The sequence below is a fragment of the Doryrhamphus excisus genome, chromosome 5, assembly GCF_030265055.1.
Source record: "Doryrhamphus excisus isolate RoL2022-K1 chromosome 5, RoL_Dexc_1.0, whole genome shotgun sequence".
Taxonomy (NCBI): Eukaryota; Metazoa; Chordata; class Actinopteri; order Syngnathiformes; family Syngnathidae; genus Doryrhamphus; species Doryrhamphus excisus.
The window spans coordinates 8,966,949-8,990,226 of NC_080470.1; the positions used below are offsets into that span (position 1 = coordinate 8,966,949).

At 39.6% G+C, this 23,278-nt stretch overlaps 1 protein-coding gene and 1 long non-coding RNA gene across 5 annotated transcripts in view; one reads left to right on the forward strand and one right to left on the reverse strand.

Moving 5' to 3' along the window:
* Window positions 1-22,823, forward strand: part of LOC131129788 (uncharacterized) — a 29,063-nt gene extending 6,240 nt beyond the window's left edge. Inside the window, exons 3-9 of the long non-coding RNA XR_009129891.1 lie at window positions 7,026-7,215; window positions 16,722-16,827; window positions 16,912-17,128; window positions 17,866-18,023; window positions 19,805-19,949; window positions 20,715-20,810; window positions 20,874-22,823. This is a non-coding gene — a long non-coding RNA (uncharacterized LOC131129788). The remainder of the gene's footprint in view (window positions 1-7,025; window positions 7,216-16,721; window positions 16,828-16,911; window positions 17,129-17,865; window positions 18,024-19,804; window positions 19,950-20,714; window positions 20,811-20,873) is intronic.
* fstl3 (follistatin-like 3 (secreted glycoprotein)) lies at window positions 1,677-8,781 on the reverse strand. 4 transcript variants are annotated; one of them, XM_058073647.1, is made up of 6 exons: window positions 8,710-8,781; window positions 7,328-7,409; window positions 7,018-7,197; window positions 4,469-4,684; window positions 3,451-3,678; window positions 1,677-3,374 (listed from the first exon to the last, which is right to left on the reverse strand). In XM_058073647.1, exons 2-6 carry the CDS (start codon window positions 7,392-7,394, stop codon window positions 3,322-3,324), a joined length of 744 nt encoding a protein of 247 aa, XP_057929630.1. In that variant the 5' UTR covers window positions 7,395-7,409; window positions 8,710-8,781; the 3' UTR covers window positions 1,677-3,321. The 4 variants fall into 4 exon arrangements, with proteins under 4 accessions (XP_057929630.1, XP_057929631.1, XP_057929629.1 ...); XM_058073648.1 differs by lacking the exon at window positions 8,710-8,781 and adding an exon at window positions 7,483-7,529; XM_058073646.1 differs by lacking the exon at window positions 8,710-8,781 and having other exon boundaries at window positions 7,328-7,550.
* Window positions 22,824-23,278: the final 455 nt, after the last annotated feature.

Consider the following 23,278-nt stretch of genomic DNA (forward strand, 5'->3'; position numbering starts at 1 on the left):
GAACAGCCAAAGCAATAAAAAAGAACACATTCTTCCATTTTGTATGCATTTGTTTGAAAGTGGTACTGGTGGCATTACATGGTTTGTGCAAAACAACAACAGCAACAGCTCATAGCACAGGAATATAAACCTAAAGTCGAACCAGATGCTGCTATATGTCAATAATGATGGCGGGGGCAGAAATAGCAAAACAAGAGAAGGGAAGTGAGTCAATAGCCAAGATATCACCTCCTTGAAACATTTATTCCTTCTCTCCTCCCATCTAACAGAGAGCAGGAGGGGAGGCATCCCCATGAGAGGAGTCACTTTGCTCAAAGATGGATTTCATTCTATCAGAACCATACTCACTGTATGCACACGAGTACCACTGTATGCATACATACATACTCATACTCCTTTGGATGGAACTTTCATAAAAAGCTTACACAATTTATGTAAGGTTCACTGTGCGGGGTTACTTCTAATCCATGAAGCATACAGAGCCAAGATGCTAAAGCGAAATAGCATAAATTTTCCATGAACTCTATTCGACCCCTACAGTCGCTCGGGCTGTGGTGTACAAATATTGTAGTCTAAAAAACATTGGCTTTGACAGCTGTGGCTGTAGGAACCCCTGATGCACTTGGAACGCCGCAAGTTGGCGGTAGATGCATTTGAAGTATCAGTGGTCAGCATCCAGCAGATTTTAATTTTTAGTTGAACTACTCAGCTATTGGTGTAAAAGTCAGGCTTGTTACACTTGTCATACTGTTGTTTACAATTAACTCAGTAGTATTAATCCTGTTAATTAATCATTTGCTTATATTGCTATTATAATATTGGTTCTGTTGCTACTGTGTTGTGCAATATGCTTGTTAATAAATGACGATGTGGTCAAAGAGAGCTACAATATTTCTTTTCCACTTGTGTCTGCACAACAAATCATTATTACTAGTTATATAGTTAATTTAAAATATATGGTATATATATCTAATTCGCTCCTCCGAAAGGGGGGCCACTACGATACACACACAGCATAACAGTTGAGCGTCATCAGTGGCAATACAGGGTAATGCTGTAGAAGTTAGGAGGGAAAAAGACTTTTAAACCAAATGTCACAGCCCCCATGTTGGAACGTTAATAATGAGCAAGGTGAGCCTATCAAGAGGAACGTGCCGGTTTCTTATTTAATTTAATTTATTTGAAAGTGGTAACAACATAAAAATCAACAAAAACCTCAAACATATCTATCCAACACAGTTTTCCAATCTGGGTAAACAAATAACCCATCAAGATGCAGAGCCTTAGTCCTGACAGTCAAACACTCACTGATGTTTGGTCAGCAAAGTAAATACAACCAGAATAATGCAAAATTGCGTACATTCACAAAAAAGAAATGCAAAAGAAATGCTGCTCTTTAATGCAGTTGAAAATCCAGCATTTGAAGAAATGCTGCAAATGTTTGACAGGTAAAATGTGTAAACGTGTCTTTACTTTTTAAAAATTAATGTCTTGTCATGAGTATAATATATCTACTAGCACATTAGTTACATAGCTACATTGCCAGTCAAATCCACACTAAAATCCACACTACGTTTTGTGCTAAGGCATTCAAATTATGAAGGCAATTCAAATTATACTGTTTCTAATAAAAGCACACAATAAAGTCAAGTGTAAACAAAAGAGAAAGACGATGCTGAGTGTCTTATCAACTTTATGTGGAAACAGTACAGAAGTACAAAAATATGATGTATTTATTGCTGAAATTTCACAGTAGGTATTACACACAAGACAGAAATGAGTTAATTGAAATGTTCACTGTGGAGGATTGACTTTAGGAGTCATTGGAGTCATCTGGCAGATGTCGACACAACACAAGACTACATCAAGTGTTGGCTTATATAGCTACTGTGGTCCATTCCAAGACTAATTCAATCTTTGCCTCTCCTCCCTCCGCTAAATTCTTTTAGGAATTCCGATCAAATTGGAACAGCAAAACAGAGCCGGGATGATAGACCATGTCCTACAAAACAAAGTATTTACAAAAACAAAAAGGGTGTTTAACAGAGGAGGTATTGTTGCAGTTGTTTGGATCTGGTTGCTGTAAACATAACAGTGTGTACAGGTTGGTTTAGGTCTTTTCTAGCCCAAAAACAACTTTAACAATCGGTGCAACTTTGAAAATTGCCGCGCTATAAACCAGCTTTCCATACACATTAGGATTTCTTCTCATCAACTTAATGGTGGGGAAAAAACTGTTGTGAAACGAGACTGTAAAAATGTGGTTTCCCAGTGGGAGAATAAACAGTAAACACAATAAATACATTGTTTTGGATACATGGATTTGTTAATAGGATTAAGAACATAAATAGTGATTGATACCTTCTCCAATAAATAGTTGTGGTAATCTATTTACAATATGCACATGTTTGTTGTAGAGTTATGTCTTGTTATTGATGTGTTCATTTGCCACAAACTAACGCAAATTGTTGTTGTTGTTGTTTTTTTTATTACCGGGCGACTTCACGAGCGTACATCTTTTTGCTGAAGGCTTCCACACAGGCATGTTGCGTATGTACAGTATTAATTTTTTTTTTTAACTTTAGGACTCTGATGTTTTCAGCTTGCAGGAGCCGTGTACAGATCCTTACGACATGGTGCTGTGCATTATCATGCTGCGGTATCAGGTGATGTTTGTGGATGAATGTTACAACAATGGGCCTCAGGATGTTGTCACTGTCTCTCAAATCTGTCTCACTCAAATCAACAGGACAGTACGCCTTCCAATACCATAACCCCACCGATCATATTTTGGATACTTGGGATCTGCGTATATGGTATTTGAATCAAATAGTGGTCACCCCAGGTACTGAGCCCAGACCCCCAAGGACCCACCCTCAATACTGTACATTTTGGAATGGCCTTTCTTTGTGGCCAACGTAAGGCTTAGCTGTGCGAGTGAGATAGGCCTTTTTTTGTGTCCATAAAAAGTTGTACATCTTTTGAGTTCAGCTCATGAAAAATAGGAACAAAACTAACATGTAGCGTTTATATATTTTTTGAGTATGTAACAAGCCAAATTATGAATGTTGATTGTAAAGCACATGACTAAATACACAATACAAACCTTGGAGACAATGACGCACAGAGCCCCTAAAATGGGTAGTGGCAGGGCAGCCCTATTGGAACTGTGGAAAAACTACTAGTATACATCTTTAGGCCTGTGATACGCCTATGCGTTCATATGAAATTATCTACAAATGAGAGGGATGACTGTCATTAAAAAAAAACAAAAAAACAATAGAGGTCATCTTGGAAAGCTACCGATTCGCTGAGCAGAATCTATACAGCGTTTTCCTCATTACCATCAAAAATGTGCACTTTCCGAGGAGGACCTGCAAAGAAGAGGCAGATGAAGAGTGACGGAGATGATGGACAAGGAAGAGTGATAACAATGTGAAGTGTACTGACTGTTACAGTGGCCGTAGTGGCGTACTCCTATAGAGCGGCCGAGGAAGCAGGTGGCACGGCGGAGATGGCAGGCACTGGGGTACGTGATGTTGTCATTGCCACAGATGGCCTGCTCAGAGGGCAGGGGTTTGGGGCAGGGAGTGGAACGGCACATGACGCAGTGGGCACTGTTGGTCTGGTCGGTCACGCAGGTGTGGGTCCCTGGACACACCACGTTGGAGCACGACTCTGGGGGGAACAAGCCAAAAGCCAAATTATATGAGGAACTACAGTATGAAGGTATTTGCTCAATTTTGTTAGCTAAAGATAAAAGCAAAACACATAGTCTCACAAATACAAAGGATACTTTGGATATAAAGGATACACGCACCCACACACAAAAAAAGAGGACTAACGTGACAACTGACAGTTAAGGTGGAAACATCGAGTACGCATATGAGAGCTTTCTTTGCAACAAAGGAAAAGCAGAATGTTCCAGACGCCTTGATGCCCCTGCAAAGGAAAGATGCGAACAAACAAAAGGAGAAACACCATGAAAGCGTTTTAAGCAAGGGCAGTGGCGAAAGCTGATTGGTCCAGGACTCCAGCATCAGGACTCCAGCCTCGAATGTATAAAAGACCGGACAGGGAAAGGAAAGGTGCTTTTTGCAGCTGCGCTGTAATAAGACCTGCTTACTTGTAGGCATACAGGGACTGCAGATAAGCCCGGACGTCTGTATTAGGTATTGTTGTCAGGAATAAATAATCTGGTTCTCATTCTGTGATTTGGTTCTTTGAGATTCCCTTATCCTCTATTCGAAACCCACTTTGAGTCATCAGGGGGAGGATTTCTACAACTATAATGATGTAAACAATAGCTGTGTGTAAACAAAACATGGAATGTGGGCTAATACATTACAGATAATTTGGTTGTTTATTCGTAGTGTTTCATATTCTTCCTAGTCAGTACAGATGGGTGTCCTATCGCATTGTTTTGAATAGCACTCAGTAGTGGTGTAGGTTCTGCACAACTACTTACTTTTGCACTCTCCCTGGTACATGACCTCCAGGTCGGGGTGTCCCATGCAACGGGCCATCAGCAGCACGCACTCGTCCTTGTAGGACTTACCATCGCTGCCGCACACGGCATGCTGGCGTGCGATGTGGGAGCAATTCGGAGAACACACGCACTGCGGCCTTCCCATTTTCATTTTGCACACTTTGCCAGGCCCACACTTGACGCCCTCGCACGTCTCTGTGAAAAGGAAGCCAGCAAGTATGTTTAAAAAGAGACGATAGTTCCTACAACCACATCTCATTATTGAGCGTTACACATGGAGAATAACAGGAGTATGTGTGGGAGGGTGAGGGGTGTCGCGCCTGCTGGAATGTGAGCCTGGCATGTTTTCAAAACACGTCCGTGTGTTAACGTCTGCAGGCAAACAGGGCCGGTGCTCCTGCAGAGTAGTTGGAGGAGTTCAAATGACTTTGGGGGGAAATTTAACGCTAAGTTAGAACACGGCTGTCCAAAGTGTATCCCATGGGCCATTTGAATATACATTGTTTTTGTCACATGTCAAATTCAACATGGCCTGCATGAGAACATGACACAGAAAACCCAAGAAAAACTAGTAATGATCCAAATCCTCCCACCTAGAAACCAAAATGTGTATCTTACAGTGCCGGCTCTTTGATGACTTTCATGCATCCTGCCATGATGACCATATGTACAAGATTTCCTGCAGGTTTGGCGGTGGGGAGGGATGGGTCTGGGGCCCTTAAAATATGTTGGATTATGCTAAAGTTTAGTTTAAACTCAGTAGAAGTGTAATACTAGACATAGCATAGCGAGGGGATGTGAGTCCTGAAGATTTGAAGATTGTCTAAACAAGAAGACACCAAAGTCTTATAGTTCCTGGCTCCAATGTCAATATCCTACTTTATTTCTTTTGGTTACTCTCCCACTAGTATCTCCCTCGTTGAAGCCCTCCCCACACACACACACACACTCAGACACTGAAAATAAGCTCAGCTCTCCAAAGTGGAAGCATGGATAACCTTGTTATGGCCTGGGAACATGTACAGGGGTAGCAGCATATTTCCACGTGTCTCTTTCTTTTGAGTCTAGTGACAAGGCCAGAATATTAATAGCATGATCACATCGTTTAACAATTCATCTGCAAGTGAACCTGGATGAACCGAGCAAAAGGAAGCTCCTTATGTGGAACCACTTTTACACTCACTGACTCTAATCCACGTCTGCATTTTGTTAGCCAGACACACTGGTCCCACTTTCACTCAATACACCTGTGCACGCTAGTGAGATCCATTGCACAAGAAGTGTAACACAATGCTGTGCTCAATACATAATGCGCTGCAGTTTATTTGCCAATGTTTGTATTATTGTGGTTGGAGAATCACTCTGTAGCATATTAAAAAGTGTATTAAGAGGCTACACACAATGCCGCTTTTAGTCTTATTGTCATTTTTCATCTGAAGAGGAGAAAAGGTATTTGGACAATGTTTTTCATGATTTTGCAGTGAATAGAAAAAATATTTACATTATGATTACTATAGTTATACATATACAGTTAAATATAGTTTAAATAAAATTAAATAAGTACTAATTTAATAATAATTATGTCATATAATTTGTATTATTTTAACTTTTTATAATATAAATAATGATTTACTAATAAGTAAATAATAAATAATACACTATTTCATAAATTGTAAAAGTTTTACAAAATAACATCTATATTTGAAAGTGACAAGAAGTTGAAGAAAGACTATATATAGAGAGAAAATAGTGTCTTTTGAGAAAAAAAATATTAGTTTGAAAAGTTTATAATCTTATGACAATTCATACAACCAACAATTTTTTTCTCCAAATTTTTAAGTAATTTTATTTTTTGTCTGAAACATTAATAGTCTAGGTTAGAAAATCTAGATTTAATATATGTTAAATAATAACATTTTAAATAATATATTTAATAATATATCCATTCAGCCATCCACTCATTTTCTATACTGCTTATCCTCAACAATAATATATTATTTTAGTAAAAATATATACTGTACATTTTTCAAAATTACAAAATTTTGTGGTACATTTAGTGTTTTCATTGGACAGCAACAAAATATTATTGTTAAGAGGTGTTGGTCTATTGACTATCTCACGTTGCTGAGTAAAGAAACCTAAATAATCTAGTTTAGCGACATACTGTACAGTACAAACTGCATCCAGAAAATGGTATCATTCAATCAAAAGTGACCATTATTATCTTTGTAAAGGCAGGATTGTGTACCTATGTTATGGAGTAAATCAGGACTTGTATATTGCCTGGAGTTACAAATGTGTCCAAAGTGATGCAAAGTAATACAGTGCCCTTTTCAGACCTGTCAACATCAGGAACTGAAAATAATGACCTCCACTGGTCACAGTACCAGAGTTTTTTTTCCCCAGTTTTATGGGGTATTTACAGGAAATGATTTAAGGGCAACAAAAAAGAATGGCAAAATGCAGTACTTTTGGTTCTTGTGCAGTATGAAACAGGGTAAATATTTCATGAAATCATCTTTGATTACCTTTGCAGGGTTTACAGGAGACAATTCCCAAGAACCCCAACAGGCTGACCTCATTCATGGTCAGACTGGAGTTGGACCACGCTGTGTCCAGGCGGCCCCCAGCACAGCACTCCTCTCTGGTGACCCCTCTCATCAGCACCATGTCACACCGTTGGCTCTGCTGCAGCCAGCACATCCCGCCTGCCGACAGACATATAGGTAGATGCTATTTACTGTTTTAATCTAACCATTGCAACCTGTTTTGCATAAATATTTGTATGAAAGCACCTATCTGAAGTGTACAACGCTAAAATATTAAAAGTCCACTCACCACTGGCGGGGTTCCTCCCTATCTGATGAAAAGCAAGACTGGCAACAAACACCAAAAAGCTCATCATCTTGACCTGTAGTTCCTAAAAAAAAAACAAGCCAATGAAGTTATGTTCCTGTAGCTCTAACCTTCTCACTCTAACTTGCTGTACTAGCCTTCACTCTCTCCTTATGTGAATGAATGTGTTGTAGTTAAGTGACGTCCCCCCCTTTCCTACCCTCTCTGTATAAATATTTAGCCCAGATGGAATTATGCTGCTGGGATGGGCGAATCCTCTCAGCCAGTAATAAGCCAGGGCAGGACACAACTTTGACGCTGACTCAATTTCCAAAGTCGGGAAATGATCCCTCCAGTGCCAGACGGCCGCCACTTACATGACCTCATAAAAGAGCATATTAGTCTAATCAAGGACTCATTAAGTGCATAGCTGCAGGTTGTGTTTTGTCATTAGCGCAAACATTCAATCAGGTTTTCAGACTATTAGAGGAGTTTCAGTCAAGTGTTTTTTGGTAAATATTATATTGGTACATAATCTCTAAATGTGGGCGGAGTCTGGAGTCATTCCAGTGAATGTATGGATCCATACTGTCATTCTTGTCTCCTCCGATCATGTTCAGAATAAAGTGTATTTTCAAAATCACAGGTGAATAAATTTGTAATTTACATCATAAGAGGTTTAACAAAAATATGGTATCATTTAAGAGTTACAAGAATTTTAGGCTTTTATTTGTACTGATGTAGTATGCTTTGAATCATAAGATGTAACTTTCATACTTTTCTCCTGCCATTATTCTGACACAAATTTCGTCTGTCAAAATAATCTGATTCCAGAACATGGGAGGTTTTTTTTAATAGGATGTTTTCTGGCTTTTCAGTTCTTGAAAGTTAGAGGTTTGAACCATCTGAATTAACATTCACCATGTCCATTGTATTCTTGACTTGTGTTGATGTCTACACTTCAATCTCAATCTTTTTTAAAGTCACAACCATTGTTGTGGGGGAAAGCCAAATCATGAAAACCTTATTGCCCCAATACGCATTCCCAGTCCCAGACCAGAGTCTGTGATTTCACACTCTCAAAAAATGGGGGGGGGAATTCCAATGGGGTTTCTTCTGGCCACTTGCTGACAGATCGAATTACATAAAGTGCCTAAAAATGATCAGACGAGTCCAGCATTGCTACATTTTGTTGAATGTCTGGTTTCCCTGTTATCTGATCCAACTGTTGCGGTTGCGACAAGTCTCTCAACTTTGTTGAAAATTTAAGTGTGGGAAAGGGAGAAAAGGGGGAGAAAGGAGGGGGGAAGGTGCCCTGCCCTTGAGCAAGGCTATGAAAGAATACTGTTAATATACTGGCTATATATTTACCAACAACATCTCACCAGAGTTCAGTCTTCAGTGCAGTCCCCAATGCTTGGATCCGTATATTCTGTTCAACCTGCTTCCTTTGCCGGTCTGCACCCTATGTGCAAGCCAAACATACAACACAAAAAATTACCATCATATCTCATTCCTCTGCATCCCCCTCAAGGTCCTCAAGCATTGATCTGTAATTGATCACCCAATTCCTTGACAAACAAGCGGGCCTCCACTGAGGATGGGGCAGTTCATTGGCAACATCCTGTCCAACCACACCTATGGGCTATTGGCCCATAAGCTACTTTTTTTTTTTTTACACTTATTTGATTTGATTGTGATTCTCATCTGGTGGGTTGCAGCATATTTTGCAATACCTCAAATTCACACTACACTTTAGTATATTTTCATTAAAGGTACTGTTTACAGCTGGCCGCTGCCAGTGCTCAGCAAAGGCTCTTTGTACGTGTGTCGGGCGCAAATTACTCAAGGCAGGAAGAGCGTTGCAACACCGTCAAAAGCCAACGCCCTCTAAGCAGGATGGTTACAATTGGTCTTTACATTACAATAAAAAATTACAAGAAATGTAATTTATTAAATAAAATATTTTTAGACATATATGTAAATGTATTTCTTCTGATTCCTAATCATTTTTGGCCGGTGTTTTTGACCACTTAAAACATCAGTTTTACAGATACCACACCGTTTTACAGATACCACATCCGCTCTAAATGTACTACTGGAGTTTGGGTTGGTCGTCTCTACCAACCATGGCACACGGTTGTAGTATCAGACATCATCATAAATTGTCACCACCTGTTTTTTTTCTTAATGGGCACAATAGAGCTGTTTATTTGAGGTACGCCTTTTTGTTTAATAGAGAATGGCGACTATTCAAGGCAACACTGTACTTTCCCACATATATATTTCCATGATTATACATTTGTTCATATGTTCAGTATGTATTTTATTGACAAATAGTAACTTTTGGTTATGCTGTTCGTAGTGGCCTAAGCATTGATTTGCATAACTAATGCATAATGTAAGGCGATTTACTGTTATTGAAAGTGTCTGTTTGCCACCAAGTTCTCCTATGATCACTATGGGCAAAAAAAAAAAACAAAGGTCACCCTTGCTGTACTATCTCATCTGTACTATACACCTTCATCATAAGCAGGATCCCAAGGGCGCACAAGGAATGCCGTCTGACCTGAGTGTGGAAGGGAAGCGAGTGTGCGAGCAGTGGGTGGCCTGTCTACTCACTGGGTCTCTGCCCAAAGCCCCTCATATGGTTTGGATCATTGCTGCCGAGCCGTACAAATGAATACAACATGGCGGGGACAGCCGAGCATGCTCTCAATATATGATCTTTATTGGAGTCTTCGTCTTTGAGCAAGTATGGGGCCTCCTTTGATGTGGCAGGGCAACGTGAGACGCAATGAACTTTAATAATAGGAAATTGTGGACGCAAGAAAACTTTGATGGGTCAGGTGAGAACGTGGTCTTGTTCATGGAAAAACACATTATTGCCATCCAGTGGAGGAGGTTGGCACTGTTAACAAAATAATCCACAAAATAATATCCACATTCCATGGGAATTGAGTTGCACAATTGCAGCTTAGCCTTACTTAGAACGTTTAAACCTTAAAGTTTGATCCTAAGTGGTCTCAAATGCAGTACGACAATCCTAAAACATGTATTTCAGGCTGTGTGTCAACGGAAGCACATCTACAATTTTCCTACAGTACGGCCTCAAAACTGTCAGCGAGGTGAACTGTTCCGTTCCCCTTGTGTGTCCAAGTGGACACAAGTCAACAAAAAGCCATACTCCATCCAAAATGAATACAAGAGACATGAAGCAGCATTCCAGCTGCAAGTGCATTATTATGCGGCACTGTCATATCCAGTATGAAACTGAGTAAACCTATAAAAAACACATACATAGGCTAATGCAGGGGTCTCAAACATGCAGCCCGCGGGCCAAATGTGGACCGCAGGACACCAGTTTGAGGCCCCCGCCTTGATATGAAAGTTTAATGTTAGTGCAGCCCACGCAAGTTTGATATGGATGCTGTATGATATCATGTACCCAGAAAAATTATTATTATTAATCGTTTGATTAATGTTCATGTTAAAGGTTAAATAACTGTTAATAGTTATCCTCCCTATCCGTGTGGAAGTGGTAAGTTTTTGGCTATTTAAGTGTAAAGGAAATAACTTGAAGGCCACCGTTTAGGTCGCTAGCTCTCTAGTTTGCGAGTTAGCATATGTCTCAAGACCCTGCAGTTGCGCAATATGTTGTAAATAAAAAAAGTATAAATGTGACTATAGTTGTGTTTTGTCATGTCTATAGGGCTCTAATAATGATTTGTTCATTTTAATCTGGAAAAAAATAATTTGTCCACCCACCAACTATATGTGGTTTCTTAAGTTTTTATTATTTGCCGTTTTATTATTATTATTTATTTATTACTGATTGATTGATTTTCTTTATTCTTGATTTGTTTATTTATTTTTCATCTTATTTTGTGCAGAAAAATAATAATTAAGATATTTGAGAACAGTGGAATGTTTTATCAGAGCTTTTATTATAGAAAATCGGTACCAAAGCACTGAAAAAGTTTGTATATTTTTCTGTTTTTAATAAATGCGTATTTTTGTTTTTTTTTTGAAAACCTGATGTGGCCTTGCCCAGACCCTAGCTCCAGTGGCCCCCAGGTAAATTGAGTTTGAGACCCAAGGGCTAATGACTCCATGACGTCCTCATAGACAAATGAAATACAGCATGAACCAGGTTCATTCGCTCAGTATAAGTACCAAACGTGTCCCAATTAAATCGACCACGCCTACCATGTTGTGATTAGTCAGGAGTGGCCCCAGCTGCTCCAAGTAGTGATGTGAGAAATTCCAAAACATCTTGTGGAAATCTTAAATTCTTGTACTTGTGCCAGAGGCGCCATAACAGGGGGGAAGTTAGGACAATTCCAAGGGCTCATGACTGATGGTGACCGCCAGTAAATAGGTATTATTTTGCTATATTATTGTGATTTGTTTTTTAGAATATAGTCAGAAAACAGTTAAATACATCTATTATATTTAGTAGTAACAGTAAAATATCTACAGTGACCAAATGTAAACGTCCATATGGATGGGGGTTCAGATCCGGGGTTGTCGTTTATCGTCTATTGTTGCCTGCTTAACGGCTATATAAATAAACTTGACGGACCACACTCCTATAGCTACATGAAATGGTTTGAAAAGGTGAGAGAAATGTGAGAGAGGAAAGGAAAACGAAAAGATGTCAATATGTCACCTCTGTGTGTCGTGGGAGTGAACCTGCTAGCTTAATGTCCACAATGGAACGTGATAGCGAGCATAGTGTTAGCCTGTTAGCCTTTTTTTCCACACAAATTTAGTCGTGGCATAAAAATACCACGACAAAAAGTTAAAAACACATGATATGGCATTTCCACATCATGCAGAACAAGAGTACAACATTTTAAACATTAACATGAGTCTGTAAAGTTGGAAATTCGTGAAGTCACATCTACTTGCATTGAATGGTTGTGACCAGACGAGAGCGCCATTTAGCTTCCCAATTTGCCACCAATGTGACTGGAGCTGGAGAAAGAGCTGGATAGATATTTTTGACTTATATTGTATTTGACAGGAATTGGACCAACTAGTTTTCTGTATCAGTATTGATAAAATTATTGACATTACCCGTCCCAAATACAAGCGCTTCATCATATAGTGAACCTGGGTGAAAATTAAAAATGTCAGAAGTAAACGAGATGTTTGGATTATGCCTGCATCATTAGACAATATTAAAACTGAATCTGGGAGGGGATTTTTCCCGGCCCAAGATGTTATTGATAACTCTTTTTACACTCTTTTTACACTTGCTCAGATTGATCATATTTCCATGTACATATCCATTTCAATTGTATACAGCATTGATTCTTAAACTATGGCGCAAGCGATGCGCTCCATCCATGTACTGTAGCTGCTCCATCTACTGGTACTCAGTAACACCATTAAAAAAATACAATTATATAAGAGACATATACATACAAATAACTGTGTAAATGCAAGCCACCTATTCTAAATACATAATATTAAAAATGCTTTATTTCCTGTACAGTTGATAAAAGTACAGAATATTTCTATTTCCATTATTTCCAAGGGATTTTGTTTTTGCTTTGGTATATGGAGGTCAACTACTGTCACGGAATGGATTATGTTCCACCTACGAGGTTCCACTTAACAAGACACAAAACGAGACAATACATGAGACCCCCACCACCACCACTGAGAAGGGCTCACTCTGTTCATGCTGTTGTTCTATGGAACAAACACAGAAAGGTGCTGAAATCAATGGTTGAAGGTTGTAGAGTGGCGAGGGCTTAAAATGAACATCTGTACCATCTCTCCACTCCATTCAGGCCAAATTTGCATGATGATTAAAAAGTGATAAAGTCCCTCTGCCACTTAAACGCCATCCATTCGCCATCCCTCAGCTTCCTTCCTGTGCATGTAAAGCCCCACTTTGGTGCTTCATTAATGGGGAAGTTTAATGTCAGCGCACGTTCTGCTCCTGCACAAGCACCTCCCTTCCTCTTCACCTTTATCCCAACAACGTCACCCAGAGAGCGGAACGCTGCGAGGTGGTCGTGACTGAGAAGGGTGGAGGTGGGGGTGCCCCCCCTGCTGCCCACATTGCCTGTGGTTAGGCATCCATCTGCACGCTGCTTTCTAACAGATGCTCAAAGATCTTTAGATCATCATCTTGGGCTCACGAAGCAAACAAATCTGCAAACTGAAGGCTTAGTGTGCACTTTGTGCATACTACATTAATCTCCCCACCCGGTGGGCTGATCAAAGCACAGGTTTACCTAAAGACTGGCCGCAATAGAAAGCCACTAACTTTTTAGCTTAGCACTTTTATCTATATTAAAGGCATAGAAGAAACAAGAAGAAACATTCTCCAAATTCAATTCACATGCATTATGAAGCTACATATGTTGAGAAATAGTTTCTTTCTCAAAGCAACATTATGTAATATATTATGTTAATTACGGTAGTCAGTGGGAACAAATTGGTGTGGGCATGTATGCAAATATTCTACTTTGCAATCTCATGAAATGTTTAAAGTATTTTAATAATAATTAGAGCTCTCAGATTATTACAATTTTCAATTTTGAAATTATTTAATCACGATTAATCACATCTACATCTGAAATAAGCCCATTTTTACTTTATTATGCTGAAAGAAACATAAATAAAAGGACATGATTATGTACAGTTTTGTGTTAACAGCTACAAATTAAGTGGACATTTATATTGATTTAAAAGATACTACACCTGTCTGAAAATCTATTTCCCTGACACAAGTTTCTTTAATAGTAACAGAGCATTTGAATCACACATTTAACTGTTATTATGAACAATGAGGGGTTGTATTCCATTGTGTGAATGAGAGGGACTCAAGTGGAAGAGTGAGGTTACAGGGAGAAGAGCTACAGAAGGTGGAGAATTTTAAGTACTTGGGGTCAACAGTTCACAACAATGGAGATTGTGAAAAAGAGGTGAGGAAGCGTGTGCAGGCAGGATGGAACGGGTGGAGGAAAGTGTCAGGCGGGATAGAAGAGTTTCAGCTAAAATGAAAGGAAAGGTACACAAAACTGTGGTAAGACCAGCCATGTTGTTTGGTCTAGAGACAGTGGCACTGAGGAAAAGGCGGGAAGCAGAACTGGAGATAGCAGAGATGAGGATGCTGAGGTTCTCATTGGGAGTGACCGGGATGGATAGGATCAGGAAGGAGTACATCAGAGGGACATTACATGTTAGAGGCCTATTAGAGATAAAGTCAGAGAGGCCAGACTGAGATGGTTGGGACATGTCCAGAGGAGAGATAGTGAATATATTGGTAGAAGGATGCTGCGTTTAGAGCTACCAGGTAGAAGGCATCAAGGAAGACCAAAGACCAAAGGTTTATGGATGTAGTGAAGGAGGCAGAAGATGCAGAAGACAGGGTTGGCATCTTTTGATAGAAGAGTAATGCCATGCTGCATTGCGTTTTTTTCACAAATTAATAAATGATCACTAAATGACCCACCAGTTGAGAACCACCGGTCTCGGGACAAATAGGAAGTGTCCTTCTCATGAAGATGGGACTAGAGATGTATTTGTGAGTTGAAGATACATAAATGGTGTTGGAATTGCACTACTTTTGAAGTGTTTAGGTCAGAATAAATATTATCAAGGCTTTTAGACAGCCCTGATAATAATCTTTTCACACAATTAGCCTTACAAATGAACAACATATTTAAAAATCCGTAAGTTTTATGAGCGCCTCTTCTCTCAAAAGTGGAGGAAACAGTGAGGGAGATGATGGGTTTTTATCACGTTCCCTGCTCTAGGGACACATTACTGTTTGAACATTATTACAAAGTACATTCTACATAAAAGGGGACATTTAAAGTATCATGGTAACAGCTGTTGTTGGCTTTTGTTAAACTGTAAATGATGCATAAAAACTGAAAAGATTTGTCAGTAAAAAAAAAAAAACCTATGCTGCTACTTGCCATTTAAAGTGAATATGACTCATTCACTGTACCGTGGGCAGGCAGACATTAGTAACTGTAAATGCTCCCTGAGTGCTTGGATGCATCACTTAGAGAACCTGTACAATTATGTAATGGGTCAAGCTGAACAGGCACAACTCAATATGTTTGCCTAGCAACAAAACAAACCATCGTAATGAAACAAAAGGAATTTTTGAGCTTGAGATTTGTCTCATTATTCATTCATTCATTTTCTACCGCTATTTCCTCACGAGGTGTCGCAGGGGGTGCTGGAGCCTATCCCAGCTGTCTTTTGGGTGAGAGGCGGGGTACACCCTGGACTGGTCGCCAGCCAATCACAGGGCACATATAGACAAACAACCATCTGTCTCATTATGAAATCTAAAATTGAAAGATGGTGTTCCTTAAGCTTTTGAGCGATGTAGTGTAAGTTGCCCTTCTAAAAATGTTATGTTAAAAATGTTTGTCTAAAAACAGCAGTGTTTGCACCTGGTGACTCATTGCAAACATGACGGCAACGTCTGGCTATAAATCTATAGTATAAATCCATAGAGGAAGCATAAAAGTGCTAGAGGTGTTTGCTGCAGCCAAAAGCTGGCAACCTGCAGACGAGCTAATCGATAAATCAACCACCGCCTACTTAATAATACACGAATGTAATCACAATGGTGTATTTTTCTTCATGAAGAAATGAATGGGCTGTTTTGATGCATTTAAATCAGCCTAGACGGGTTAAACACTCTTGGGAGGAAGTAAATAGTATGTTCAAAAGCATCAACATCATTATAATGTGTTAATCAAAGAAGATCAACAAGCCTGCTTCAATGAGCCTGGACATCAATCCTTCCTGCTTTTCAACAACTCCAGAGGAGTTTTTGTCTCTGAAAATATTTTTATATTACGAGCCCAGTGTGATCCTTTACCAATATTGGTAATCTGCTTTTGAGTATACAGTAGCACCTCCCAAGGCTCAACGTTAGATGCCTCAAGTAGTGGAGTGTTTATTTTCGTAAACTGCAGAGCAGCAGGCATCGATACTGTATACTGTATAATTTATTATATATTGAAAGGGGACCTATTATGTTAATTTCTTTGGCCCTTTATATTGAGCTGTGGACCCCTATAGAGCAGCTACACACAATAACCCGCCCAGAAAACGTTCTAGATGTCACATCACACCGTGACACCACCTTACTGCTCCTGGGAGTCGCCCACCGGTTTCTCCTTTGTTGTCATTCATTCATTCATTTTCTACCGCTTATCCTCATGAGGGTCGCGAGGAGTGCTGGAGCCTATCCCAGCTGTCTTTGGGTGAGAGGCGGCGTACACCCTGGACTGGTCGCCAGCCAATCACAGGGCACATATAGACAAACAACCATTCACACTCACATTCATACCTATGGACAATTTGGAGTCGCCAATTAACCGAGCATGTTTTTGGAATGTGGAAGGAAACCGGAGTACCGGGAGAAAACCCACGCATGCACGGGGAGAACATGCCAACTACACACAGAGATGGCTGAGGTTGGAATTGAACCCTGGTCTCCTAGCTGTGAGGTCTGCGCGCAAACCACTCGACCGACGTGCAGCCTCCTTTGTTGTCTTTTGCCTCATACTCATGCTCTCTCTTTCTCCATTCAGGCCCTGGTTTGCCTGATGGGAGGAGCTACCCCGCCAGCTACAGGTGTTCCCAATCACCTCCTCTCCCATTTAAGCACACCTGTGGCAGCAGGAGGGTGTCGTAGTATTGTTCCTTTTGGACGCATGCCACATGCTAGACAGACCTGACCTTCTGCCACCTTTTTTCTGCTGTAGTGTTGTTTTCTCCCCTGCAGCTCGACGCCCTCCTATCAGCCAGGTAGCTGCTCCCTACCTTCATTCATTGGTAGCTATTTTTCAGTTTGTAGGACCTTGCTAGCCTCTCTCGTGGTGCTTTTTCTGTTTAGTCTCTTTGCACCATTGTTTTTTGTTGTCACCATTCTACTTGCTTTAAGAGCAATAAAAGGCTTGCCTTTTTATTTACTACCAACTCCTGCCTGCCTGCGTGCATAATTTTGGATCCAACCTTCTCCTCAGCGTGACACTAGATCCTTCAGAATCTGCTCCTATTCAAGCTGTATTTACGGTCTTTTAATCACTCCGCTGTGATTGGTCACACTCCCAAACTACTTCCTGACTACTGTGAACAAAACTTTGTAATTTATATCTTGATGAAGACAATTGCGGTTAGAACGTAGGCCTCACGGCTAGGAGACTGGAGTTCAGTTCCACCCTCGGCCATCTCTGTGTGGAGTTTGCATGTTCTCCCCGTGCATGCGTGGGTTTTCTCCGGGTACTCTGTGTACTCGCATTCCAAAAACATGCTAGGTTAATTGGTGACTCCAAATTGTCCATAGGTATGAATGTGAGTGTGAATGGTTGTTTGTCTATATGTGCCCTGTGATTGGCTGGCGACCAGTCCTGGGTGTACCCTGCCTCTCGCCCTAAGACAGCTGGGATATGCTCCAGCGACCCTTGTGAGAATAAGCGGTAGAAAATGAATGAATGAACGAATGAAAACAATTGCATTTTTTAAAATAAATATTTTATTCATAGGTTTTTTTCTTCAAAACAGGGCAACTATCCACCCACGCATCCATCCATCCATTTTCTATACCGCTTAACTGTCACGGGTATGCTGGAGCCTATCCCAGCTGACTTCAGACACACCCTGGACTGTTCACCAGCCAATACAAGGCCACTATTGTATACAAGTAAGTAAAACAAAAAATATACAATGTGGAATAAATTTAGTAATTAAAACTGTAAAACGGCAATAAAAAAATTGAACTGCTTAACTGTCAGTTAAATATTAAATACATTACAACAAATACTGCATACTCACCATTAACCTGATGCAGTCACGAGAGGACGATATTGTTGTCCTACGATATACGTCATATTATTCCTCTTTTGTTAGTGATGTGGACTTTGATGCCATATTGTACCAAGCACTCATGGCAGATACATTTATACCGGTTTCCTATCCATTTCCTGTTCTGCAGTTGTCATCACAGTTTTTGATGGTCATTTGATACTACTACTTTTAAGGGGTCAAAATGTGTTGGATATAAGAAAAAAAAGTCGGGCTTTGAACACTTTTGGATGACACAAGTGCTGATGCTCCAGCTGGAGGCAGTTACCATGGCAACTGAAGACTGAGGCGAACATGATGCTTTTCTTACATGAACACTGTAATAAAAAAGCAAGCAGAATGAATAAATACAGAGGATGTTAAATCTGTTTTACAGCAACACCGTTGTACCGGAACAATAGCAAAACATTGTTTTGAGACTAAGAGACTTTAAGAGACTAAAATGCATATGCAGCCATTTGTGACAAATTACAGACTTTGTTGCACACATTCAGACATATTTATATCCAAACAGTGCCGAATAAATAAATAAAAAAATACCTGCAGCTAATTCATCGACAAACGGATGAGTCTTTTTATACCTCCTGTTTAAATCAATATCACCAACATGGTTGGGGTAAGCCCGCTGTGGCATAAATATTTAAACTACATAGGGCTTTACAATTAATTAGGTGTCACCCTCCGAGTAAATATGAACATTAGGTGACTTCTAACGAGGGGAGGCCCCATGCTGAAGTCCATGCAGTATTAAACACCTGCACCAATACGCACACATATACGTATATGGTGCTATGATGTAACAGAAAATTAATTGTATCATTAGGAGAAATAATCATTTTTATGACATATTATTGAGCTAATAGGATTATAACAATTAAATGGACGTTTATTTTTCACATTTTATATTAAAATGCACCAAAACAATAAATCACCTGTCATTATTGTCATCACCCCGCCTTTAGTCTGCCCCAAGAAGGCTGACTCAACCTACCTGGTCCTTGGTAACCATTAAGAAATCTGACATTGGCTAAATTTTGGGCCAATTTTATGTTTTTTCTTAATTTTCTAAACATTTTGGCAGCATTGAATGATTATAGGTCAGGAGTGGGCAAACCTTGACTCTAAGGCCACATATAGGTTTGCATCACGCTATATGTAGGTGACATCAAGCAAGGACAATCATTGACATATTTGCTCACGGTGCAACAAAACAGAAACAACACATCCACAGCAAGTTAACGCATCGACAACGTTTACGCAATCCCTCACGTTCCCTTCACTCATTAGACTCCAACTTCCTGACATTCTCCTGTCGGACCAAGCTCCAAGTCTGGGAAGACAGAGCCTTCTCCATCCCAGCCCCCACCCTCTGGAATTCACTGCCCCAACCCACCTGTTTAACTCTGTATTTAATGTTTAACTTTTTAAACATTGCTCTTGGTTGTATTTTATAGTGCCTTTCTACTGTTTGTTTTTAGCTTTATATTATTTCCATCTTCCACTGTAAAGCGTCCTTGAAAAGCGTTATACAAATAAAATGTATTATTTATTATTATTATTAACAACTAAGCGTGAAACATAACACATAACTTAAAACTGTTATTTCTAAATGTCCGCAAGGCATGCCAGGTCATTCAACAAAACATTGGATCTCAAGAAGATGTTAACTCATTTACTTCTCTGAAGACCTCCTCAACATAATTTGCAATCAAGCAAACAGCAAAATGTTGGAGAAAGAGAAATGGAGAAAGCGTACCACCGCTTGGTGAGTCTGATTTTTAATATCATTTTTAATTTGCAACATTTTATTATTGTCTACTCCCGAGGTTCCCGATGTGGGGCACACGTACCCCTGGAGTACAATTGGTTTCTGTACATTATGTCTCTTTGTTTCGTAATAATTTATAATTACATTTATGTGGAACATTAGTTTCATTTTACTGATTATGTCCATGTTGTTCCAGACCAAAGTACAGCAGAAGAGCATAAAGATCATAGTTCACCAATCGAAATACTTGAAAAATGTCTTTACAAACTCCAAAAACAAAAAAATAAAATAAAATATTACTTTAATCTCCAATGTTTTTGTGTAATTGAGGATGTACACTATCCTCCAAAAGAGTCACTCAATGCAAAGCGAGTGAATAACTGACGCACTTAAAAAAAAGTGTATATTGTATAACAGCTTGCATAAAGTCACAGGTGTAAATGCCCTTTTAAAGCTCATTTATGTAAGCGGACCGGCGGAGGTGGTGAGGTAACAGTGGAGAATGAACATGGGCTGCAAAGGAAAAAAAAGAAAAAATATCACACAACAAAAGCAAATCAAGTGCTGAAGGACGAGTGAAACAAAACATGACCTGTTCGGGTGACATTGCAGTGAGCTGCTGTCAAGTTTTTGTTTTGCTTTAATTTGTTTTGAAAAAAACTGTCTCACAATAAAATAAATAAATAAATGAACTCAATAATTTTGCCGGCTTCCATATATTGACATGTGAATCCATGTTTCTTTTCCTCATTTTGCCTCCAGGCAGGAAGAGAGTTCACTCATTGCATTCGTTCAGCATCTAGGCCAGGGGTGGCTAACCGGTCAAAGGTCAAGAGCCACATCATACATATCATACAGGTGAGCCCATAAACACCAACTAGTATGCTCAATATTCGTAATTTCTTGTTTTGGTTGTAACAGATGGAAGGCAACAAAACAAAAAAAACCCTGCATATTGAAATGAAGGCCAACACTTTGGGATGTTTTTTTTCCCCTTTGGAGAAGGAGAACTTCCTGTTTTGTGAGTCTACACAAACTTTTTTTTCCCCCAGTTGTTAAATTGCAGTTTTGATTTGACATATACGTATTTGTCAAGCTTTTGTTGTCATTAATTGCCGGCCATAGTGAGTGAATATGAAACCAGTAAAACACCAGTAAAATAAAAGTAAAATAAAGCAAAATGCACCTAGCTTAAGTCTTAAGGAATTAGACTTTTGAGACATATCTTCCTAAAAAGCTGAGACTAGATCAAATTAAAATAAAATGTGTTTATGTTTATAAATATTTCTCAGCATTTGAGCACCCTTTTCCAAAGCATTTTGGTTGAACTCGCAGTCGCTTCAGGAACAGCAATCGCCTTTATTTGATCAAGTAGATGATGATTGATTGACACAGCATTTATTAGAGTGGAGTGCGGTGGCAGTGTAGAGGGAGTAAAAGCTTTAAAAAAAAAAAAGAATAAAAGCTGTCGCTCATACTTACCACCCACTCTCCCAATTTAAATGTTATGAATGACAAACCTGAAAATAATGAGGAGGGTGGCAGCTGTTTCCACTTAACTAAGGATGTGGAGAAGCTCCCTTACTGTGAGGATGTGGATAGGATGTATCAGAATAATAACAAAATAAAAGACAATAAGCTATTCACCTGTGACACCCTACCTTTATAGTGAGGACATATTGTCGTTGTGGGGACATGGCTGGTTCTTAATATACAGTGGTGCCTTGGTTTAGCATCAGTAATCTGTTCCAGAAGGTCTGACTCTAACCAAAACGTACTCTAACTAAGATAGGTTGATAAGTGCAGCTCTCCTTTAAAGGGAACCGACTCGGCTTTTTCCACTTTTCTGAAATAAACGTAGTTAGAATATTATATTTTCGTGTTACACGATGCCAAAGTTTCAGATAATGAGGTTTGCGAATTTGGAAGAAATTTGGGATGACTCTGAATGCTTGGTTTCAGAGATTTTCTTCGTGATGTAACAGTCTGACAGTTCCAACGTTACTTGGTTATGTTGTAGAGTCAGAAGCACAGGCTGTAAGTAACGGTGTCCTAACTGTTTATTTTGTGTAAGTAAGCAGTTGCCTGTGTAGCATTATAGAGTGTGCATACAGGGAGCGGGGCACAAATGACAAACTCACCGATGTCTGGAGTTGCTAATAGCCCTTTTCTACCACCAGTCAGTGGTCTACTCAAGTTTTTTAAACACGGGTAGTCCTGCAAAAATTGTGTAATGACCAAATTTCTACTACCGATGTTGTGCTAAAATTGTTACAGAAGACTTCCGGACTACTGCCGTTTTGTGTTTACATTTTAGGCTTTCTGCAAAGGATTAATTGGATTGAACTTATTTCTTTTGGAAAAAAATATTCGGTTAGTGTCCATTTTGGTTAGAGTTGGACCTTTTAGAATGAATTAATGACACTATTAGACGCATTTAGCTTAAAAAGCAACACATCATTAGAAGGTCTGATGTGTTAATTGCTGGTATGCCGGCCAGGTGTTTACCTTTTGGGAAACCCTGTAGGGAAAGAATGTATGTAAATGGAATATTTATGATATATGATAAGGGGCTCAGTTGAGACATGATGAGGCCGGACAGAGGGTCTTTGGAATTACCAACGGGAACTTTTATGGTCATATAGACTGACCCTCATAAAACAACCTGGAATGGTAGGAAGACATCAGAGGATCAGGTGACAAAATGTTCCTTCAGATCCTTCAAAGGAAGGGGAGCGGAACAGACTAAGATGAAAGACTGGACAATGTTTGGTGCCTTTTAGACAAGAGAACTCAAGGGGTGGATGGCATAATTGGAATTAAAAAGTAGACTGGGCTATCTTCAAAAATAGCTGAAAAAAGTTGGAAAAACTGTTAATCTGTTGGATCTTAAGAAGGTTTTAAAATTTGAATCAGCAAATTATTGCAAACTACCATTATACTGAAATCGGATGATCAAAAAATAAATAAATTCTTGGCAATTTGTTTTTCATTTTCCATGAGGTTCATACTGCTCCTCTCTTTTCCACAAATGGGGTTTTGGAGTTTTTTCCTTGCCGGGTTGGGGGCTCAGATCAAGGGATGTCGTCGATTGTTGCCAGCTTGTAAAGCCCTTTGAGACTCTTTTGTGTTTAAGGGCTATATAATAAACTTGACCTGACTTGAGACCAGGGTTCAATTCCACCCTCGGCCATCTCTGTGTGAAGTTTGCATGTTCTCTCCGTGCAAGCGTGGGTTTTCTCCGGGTACTCCGGTTTCCTCCCACATTCCAAAAACATGCTAGGTTAATTGGCCACTCCAAATTGTCCATAGGTATGAATGTGAGT

What these genes read in the sequence shown, in the direction of transcription:
- fstl3 (XM_058073647.1), bottom strand. Translation starts at nt 7,394, where the DNA reads ATGATGAGCTTTTTGGTGTTTGTTGCCAGTCTTGCTTTTCATCAGATA. An exon ending in CTCCTGTAAACCCTGCAAAG is followed by an intron (nt 4,685 to 7,017) that starts GTAATCAAAGAT and finishes TCCTTTTCACAG; the next exon opens with AGACGTGCGAGGGCGTCAAG. An exon ending in CCACTACGGCCACTGTAACA is followed by an intron (nt 3,375 to 3,450) that starts GTCAGTACACTT and finishes TCTTCTTTGCAG; the next exon opens with GTCCTCCTCGGAAAGTGCAC.